This window comes from Oncorhynchus kisutch, linkage group LG16 (genome assembly GCF_002021735.2).
Source record: "Oncorhynchus kisutch isolate 150728-3 linkage group LG16, Okis_V2, whole genome shotgun sequence".
NCBI lineage: Eukaryota > Metazoa > Chordata > Actinopteri > Salmoniformes > Salmonidae > Oncorhynchus > Oncorhynchus kisutch.
The window spans coordinates 48,532,070-48,540,265 of NC_034189.2; the positions used below are offsets into that span (position 1 = coordinate 48,532,070).

At 40.6% G+C, this 8,196-nt stretch overlaps 1 protein-coding gene across 2 annotated transcripts; it reads right to left on the reverse strand.

Annotated features, from left to right (window-relative positions):
- Nucleotides 1-3,196: 3,196 nt before the first annotated feature.
- On the reverse strand, nucleotides 3,197-6,738 carry LOC109879669 (T-cell surface antigen CD2). 2 transcript variants are annotated; one of them, XM_020471836.2, is made up of 5 exons: nucleotides 6,550-6,738; nucleotides 4,964-5,242; nucleotides 4,634-4,879; nucleotides 4,248-4,406; nucleotides 3,197-4,114 (listed from the first exon to the last, which is right to left on the reverse strand). In XM_020471836.2, exons 1-5 carry the CDS (start codon nucleotides 6,608-6,610, stop codon nucleotides 3,816-3,818), a joined length of 1,044 nt encoding a protein of 347 aa, XP_020327425.2. In that variant the 5' UTR covers nucleotides 6,611-6,738; the 3' UTR covers nucleotides 3,197-3,815. The 2 variants fall into 2 exon arrangements, with proteins under 2 accessions (XP_020327425.2, XP_031648602.1); XM_031792742.1 differs by having other exon boundaries at nucleotides 4,634-5,242; nucleotides 6,550-6,679.
- Nucleotides 6,739-8,196: the final 1,458 nt, after the last annotated feature.

Genomic DNA, 8,196 nt, shown 5'->3' on the forward strand with positions numbered 1-8,196 from the left:
AAATGCTCACACTGTCGATTCCCTGGAAGTGTGTGTTGTCTTGTATCACTCGTTCCTGGATTTCTCTGAGTCGTATTGCATTATCTTGAAGGACCATGCCAACTATAACGGCCTCTTGCTCCCGAGTGAATATAGCTGTCCTTCCACCTGCATGTGGCAGCCTTGCAATTCTACAAAATGTAGTTGTGCAGTTGCAAAACATATTCATGCAGTACAATACATACAGTGATTCACTTTACACATGTCTATTGAAACAGCTGCATATAGTGTAGTACAGTAAATCTGCAATTACAAAAATACAGTAGTATACTGTACCTGTTCTCTTCTCTGAATGTCCTTACTATGGTGGACACAAACAATCGGCTCAAATTGGGTTGCACCCTAAGTCCTGCTTCCCTCATTGTCAGTCCATGGACAAGAACATGGTCTATAACTGTTGCTCGAATTTCATCAGATATTTCCACTCTTTGTCTTCCTCTTCCTTTTCGTACTCCTCTTCCTCCTCGTCTCCCACCTCGCATACACACTCGTCCTCGTCCTCTCACATTGTTTCTACTATCCATTCTCAGACTTTCTCCTTCCCACCTTCAACAACCTGTTTGCTCTCTGAACTGGCTTATATTGGTTGTGTCGCATCATTTGAAACAGGTTAAATCAATTTTGAGTGGTTGTGTTCAATCAATGACACGTGTTCTTTAAATGTATTTGATTGTTGCCACTTGTGTTTACCAGTATGGATGACATGTGCATTAGAGTGCAGAATGTGTTTACCAGTATGGATGACATGTGCATTAGAGTGCAGAATGTGCTTTGAGAATGAGAATGTGTTTAGAGTTTTGCTGAAAAGTCTAAGTGAGATCTGCAAATGGTCTTTTACCATGTGAAATGGTTTAAGGTATTGACACAGACTGCATAATTAGCTAAATGTCCAGGCAACTGAGAACTTTGTTCAGCCAATGGGTTTTAGTGTTTTAGCAATTGAGAAAAACTGTTTAAAAAAAATGAAAGTCTACACCTGTTGTTTATGAAGCATTTTATTTGAGCGTTGGGGTGTGTTTGTGGGTTTAAGTGTGTGTGTTGGGGACAGGTGCCCAAAGCCAAACAGTGGATGGATCACCGTCACCCAGACCTCTATTTATACTGGGCCATACAACAGAGTGACTGTTGCTCTTGTCTTTCTGACCCTTTTTCTCCTTACCTATCTTTAACATGGAATGCATGTGAATAACGTCTCTGTCTGAAGGCTGAAGCCTTAGTACCTCAGTGTGAATAACTGAAAGTGACTGACTGTACAATATTAACAACCCAGACCGGAAACTGAAGGTCAAACCACAAGCCTTCTCACTTTGTTTTAGACCGTAGGTGCAAGTTGCCTCTCAAACCTGATCTTAGTTCAGTTTTGTGTTTTCTCCCTAACGATTATGGCTATAGGATTTGGGGAGGGTAGGTTGATCTTAGATCTGTGCCTAAGGGCACATTGATTTAACTCAGAGACGGGAAGTGATTCGTTTAGGGGTCAGAGTTCAGAATGTCGAACATGGCTCTGAGTGATAAACCTGAGTTTACTATAGCCCCAACGTGTATCGGGGATACAGCTATTTTCCACCTAGCTTCCTTTTCCGCTGAAAACCTGGATGTGGGAACTCCGTTCAAGCATTTCTCTTACACCTGCTATGTTTGGTTAACTTTATTGTGACTCCTGCCGGTCTGTCATCAAACTGGTTCCCAAACGTTTACTCGCTGTCCGTGACCCAGCCAAAGTCTTTCAGGAACATATTCAGATTTCGGTCAACTAACTAGTTTAAATGTGACCCAAAGGAAAACGTTAATGGCCCACAAGTAGGTCCCTGGCCCACCCACTTCCACTATTCCTGTTGAATAGTCATGCAAGCAGATTAAATGAACATGGGAAGCAAAGCACTATCTAGGGTTTATATAGTGAACAGGCGTGTGATGGAGAGGTTATTTTCAAATCAAACAGTTGTGCAGTTCAGCATACACAAATGCACACACACACACACACACACACACACACACACACACACACACACACACACACACACACACACACACACACACACACACACACACACACACAGGAAAAGGATGTAAGAGGTGTGGAAGCGAAGGCTTCAGATAAGTGTTGCTTTCAGCATCTTTGCTCCCTGCATGCTATTGGTTGGTGCTGTGCTAAAACCACAGCCAAGAGGCCTCAGCGATGTAACAGGAAAACAAAAGATTACATGAGCGCTTTACTCAGAAGTGTGAATACAGAGAATGACTCAAGTGCACAATGATGCGAATGGAAACATTTTCACAACTATTCTTATCCTCTTGCAATTGTTAGCTATCAGACCTGGGTTCAAATACATTTGCATTTTAATTATTTGTATTTGAAATACTTATTTCCTGTGTATTTGAGTATTTTCAAATAATGCTGCCCGAATCAACTAGATAATTTGAAAGTACTATTTTCAACTATTTTCAAATACAAGCTGTCGTACACGTCGACCCAGAGCATCCCAAACATGTTCAGTGGGTGACATGTCTGGTGAGTATGCAGGTCATGGAAGAACTGGAACATTTTCAGCTTCCAGGAGTTGTGTACAGATCCTTGCGACATGGGGCTGTGCATTATTATGCTGAAAGATGAGGTGGAGGTGGATGAATGGCACGACAACGGGCCTCAGGATCTCATCTCGGTATCTCTGTGCATTCAAATTGCCATTGGTAAAATGCAGTTGTGTTCGTTGTCTGTAGCTTATGCCTGCCCATACCATAACCCCACCATGGGGCACTCTGTTCACAACGTTTGCGGTTGTGAGGCCGGTTGGACGTACTGCCAAATTCAACTACGTTGGAGGTGGCTTATGGTAGAGAAATTAACATGACATTCTCTGGTAACAGCTCTGGTGGACATTCCCGCAGTCAGCATGCCAATTGCACAGCTCCTCAAAACATGACACATCTGTGGCATTGTGTTGTGTGACAAAACTGCACATTTTAGAGTGGCCTTTTATTGTCCCCAGCACAAGGTGCACCTGTGTAAAGATCATGCTGTTTAATCATCTTGTTGATATGCCACATCTGTCAGGTGGATGGATTATCTTGGCATAGGGGAAATTATCATTAACAGGGATTTAAACAGATTTGTGCACAACATTTGAGAGAGAAAAGCTTTTTTTGAAAAAAGACCATTTCTGGAATCTTTTATTTCAGCTCATGAAATATGGGACCAACACTTTACATTTTGTTAGGTGTACTTGTACTTTCATAGAAAAATATCCATATACTAAATTCAAAATGTATTTGAAAGTAATTGCAACACTCTAAATAGTATTTGAAGTGAACCCAGGTGTTTCAGCTATTAATCATTGAAAGATGCCATACATTGCCTCAAAGCACAGCTTCCTTATTAGCTTTGTGGTTGGCAATCACATAATTCAGTCAATGACTACAGTATGTGCCTGTAATTCTTTACTTTTTATTGACAACCACACACACATCAAGTTAAGGTCACTACTTCAAGAGGAGGTGGATAGATAGGTAGGCTACAACCTATGGATGATTTTGATAAACACTCAACTCAACATAAAAACAATGAAACAGAATTTTGAAAAGGCGTTGGAAGAAAAACATTTAATTTATATTAAAACTAGTGTAAAAATAATCGACATTAATTTGTACAATAGAACACTGTCTGGGTGTTTTTTCCTTCCTTTTCTATTCTTTGGATAACAAAATGTTCAACATGTAGACTGCTGGAACTCCTTTCCTTGGATCGGAAAGTATATAGGCTAAACCTGTTTCCAGACTCAGTGTCTGGGAGGGTTAGGGCCTTTCTTCCTGGGCTGGGGTAGTGGTGGGGGATGCTCTTCATCGTCATCCATTGGTGTCTGTGGAGGCCTCCCTCGAGCCTGGGCTCTGTGTTGGGGCTCTGCCTGGTTGGAGGCTCTGGCCGTGGGCCTGGGGCCGGTGGAACCAGGTGCGGCCCCACCGGGGGGTCTCTGCCTTTGCTTCTGGCCCTCTGGTTCAGAAGGATGCTTTGTCTGGCCCTCTGAGTGGTAAGGATGCTGGGTCTTGGTCAGGGGGGCTAGTCTCAACTCTCTTTCCTCTGTGAAGGAGAATGAACAGATGAAATGAGGGAGGGAACAAAAGAAAGATACTGTAGACACCATAAATGTTTCTGTGCACAGAACACCAACACAATAGCCATAGACATTTGAGCTTTGGTCTGAAGCGATTACCTTCAAAGCGCATCTGGCTCTTGCGTCGGCTGAGGCAACAGCATACCAAGGTGATGATGATGAGGAGGAGTACCAAGCCCCCTCCCCCGGCCAGGATGCACACCATGGTCAAGAAATCAAAACCAAACAGTGAACGCCGATCAATCGATTTTGAGACAGCTGAGATGAGGGTGGGGAATGAGGGGTGGAGCAGAAGGAGAGACAAATGAGATGTTTTACTGCCTTTTTGTCTTTTTTATGTGGTGCTCCACCAATCTTAAATATCGGTCACTTTTTTTCCCTGAAAACAGAAGAAGAAAAACAGAGAGAGAGAAAAAAACCAGAGAGAAAGAGACAGAGAGATACACAAAGAGAATTGCAATTGAGCCCTTCAAAACATACTGTACCCTTGCATGTTGGTTTGATGATGTCACTTGTCTCCTCGCTGACCTCATTGACTGCAGAGCAGGTGATGGTGTCCGGCTCTATCTGTTCTTTCAGACCGATGATCAAGGTTTTTTTTATTTCCCCATTTAAAGGCTCTCTGTTCTTTCTCCACTTGAAAGTCACTCCCTCAGTGTTGGTCAAGATACAGGTAAAGGTGACGTACTTATCAGAACAGGTGAATTTCACTGAGGGCTTGGAGACCTTTTCTGGAGGGAAACAAAATGTCAGTGTCTCTAAAGGAGAGGATACGGTACTTGTATGGTTGGAAAGAAAGAGAGAAAGAGACTTACCCTTCATACACAGTCTGAAGGACTCTTCTTTGATGCTTTTCCCGTCACTGTTGAACACCTCTGCTTTATAAGTACCTTCGTTTGCCGACACCAGGCCTTTGAGTTGGAGAGACCCATCATCTTTGATGTTAAATCCAAGCGGGGTTGAGGATATTCCATTCTTTCTTTTAAATATAACGTTGTCATTGTGTTTCCAGGTTATTTCTTTCGAACTCAATTCATTGTAATTAAGAGGGATGGTGAAGTTAGCTTCAGGTGGGAAATAATAATTGCATGAATCTGTGATAGAAGAGAAGAAAAGAGATCAGAATAATTCTCTGTTGTTGCTGACGGTAGCACACTTTTATTACATTTTGGGGTCAATAAAGAGTTAGAAAATGTGATCTAATTCAAATCTTATTATTGACATTTCTGGTCAAGCATTTATCTACAGTATAAATGACCAATTATGTATGCTACATTTCAAAGTAAAATAAGTTAATTTCAAGTACAACTGTTCCTCATAGTTTGTCAGTTAGGCCAACTACCAGGCAAATATGCTCTAAAACAGGCCCATAAAATAAAGTGTCACAACTTATACCAAGTGTTTCTAACTTGGATCAAATTCAAATAATGCTACTGTATGAAAAGACATGTTCAACTGGTTGGGTTAGCCACAGTAACCCAGATCATTCTAATAAGTCTTCCTGTTTTTGTGTACTGGGTGTTTGAAACAGAACATGTCTAAAACCACAACTGTCTGAAAAGCCACAGATACTAAAATAACAGGACCTCTTTAAAACAAATGGCCGATCTGGGGACAATCTCATAGACACAGATGGTCAGATTAAGCCTTCTCCTTGAGTAAATAGGATGTTAATCTTGGTCAAATGACCGATATTTTATACATTTATATATCAAATGGTAATTGAAGTCAAATAAATTACATTGGCATGGAAAAAAAACAATTAAGTAAAGAAATAAGTATTGTCCCACATAATGATCTTAAAATATCTAAATAGCATTTACAATATCCATACAAATCATTCTAATAATGAGATAAAATTGCGATATCAAAGATCGAAACCCCGAACTGACGAGGTAAAAATCTGTCATTCTGCCCCTGAACAAGACAGTTAACCCACTGTTCCTAGGCCGTCATTGAAAATAAGAATTTGTTCTAAACTGACTTGCCTAGTTAAATAAAGGTAAAATGTTTAAAATGACAGTTACATTTACAAGATAACACGTAATAGAGGCACCACAGAAGAGACATTTTATGTCATTTTTCATGCCCATGTCGTTGTTCATTTTCTCCCTAACATTGCTCAAATCAATGATCAAATGTAAAGGTTCAATAGCAATCCATGAATGTGACCATCAATAGGTAAGACCTTTTTATTTACCAGATTGACCCTATTTGATGATCATTTAAATGAAAAGCGTGCTATTTAAAATCAATAGAAACCCTCTTCTCAAATAACTGATCCAATAATTACTCATCTTTTTTACTGTAAAAAAAAAAAAGCCCGGACTAAACAAAAATCTTCAAAAACCAATCCAAAGGCTTGGGGGGGGGGGGGGGGGTGTTAGAGGGAGAGTCTTACCTGCTGAAAGAGAGATAAATCCATGAAGGACAAGGAATGCCAGTGGTAATGTACAGGCCATTGTGTTGTTACTACATGTACTGTGAGAAAAATGTACAGGTTTCAGTTTAGTAGTCAGGCTCTTTCCTGGATCTCACTGTGTGTGTGTGTGTGTGTGTGTGTGTGTGTGTGTGTGTGTGTGTGTGTGTGTGTGTCAGAAGAGGAAATGATCCAAACAGCAGGCCCTGTATGTATTTACTCCCTCAGCATTGCAGAGATGGCATATGTTAAAATAAGCTTCAAACAAACTCTTCATCTTCTCATCAGTATCAACACAGGCATTTTCTCAGGCACGTCCTAAACACAACCATTTTTTACTTAAAAAAAAAAAATATTCATTCATTAAATGCCACAAAACTCCATATTAGGACATTCTCATAAATGATGACGATGTCAACAAATTGACTTCTTTTCCTTCTTTTTTAAAATTTACATTAGTCATATAACGTTGACTTATGATGCTGGTTTCAGATCAGCTTTTTCTTTCTCAACCTAACGCTAGGTCATTTTTCAAAACTGACCCTGGGTCTGTACTTAGGAGTGGCAAGCTCATACACTGTTATCACTTACCAATTCCAAACTGAGCCCTATATACCTACTGGAGAGAACATCTGAAAAGATTAGACAAATGAAAGCAATATCGCAGAATGTGTTGATAACTTTCCTTTCCTCTGTCTACCAGAAGTACCCAGGTGTCGGTGACTGGGCTTGAATTGGAATAGGCCAAGCCAGTGAACTACAGTTTTCATGGATTGTAGAACTATGCTGACATCTAGTGTTACTTGCATCACCTGCACTTTTGAAATTCAAATAGCCTTTTGTCAACTTGGAACAGTCAGTATACCGGTGGTTTTAGTTAGCCTAAGCTACGAGAGAATGTACACCTTGAACTCGCAACCGGAAGTTTGCGAGTTCAAACCCCCGAGCTGACAAGGTTCTGCCCCTGAACAGGCAGTTGACCCACTGTTCCTCAGGCATGTTGGACTGGGACGCATTTGATTTTTTTTTAATTCTCTCATTTTACAGTGGGTCCGCCATGGTTCTGTGTCGCTAATATATTTGAGACCAGTATATTGCAGTTCATTTCGTTTTTGACTTAAGTAAAATATCTTTGAGTAGTAAACAGGGAAACAACGATCAAGTCCCAGACAGTTCGCAATAGAACATGGCATCGTTTATTACCTTAATTATTGGGGTCATCTAGTTACCTGGTTATATGATGAGCTCGTTGACAAAATAGACCATGGGGGGATTTTTACACGGAGATGTATTTGTCAAAGGCCTGCGGTGGGTCTGTGTAAACTATGCGGATATATTGGAGAAAGGTTAATAGCGTTGAATGTCACCTATTATTTACTGTTATATTATTTCAAACTATCAGCCACATAACCAGGGAAACTATACTACTCTGATAGAACATTCAGATGTATCTGCCTCACTGCCTCTACCTGAATTATTAGAATTCCCTGGTGATCACAACAAAACTACTTATTTTGCTCAAATAGATATAGAATGAAATGCTGTTTTCTTTGAAAAGATGGGTCTGGCCAGAACAGAACGTCCAGTTTTCTGCCTGAGCATGGCGCTGTTTACTGCAATTTTCTGTTG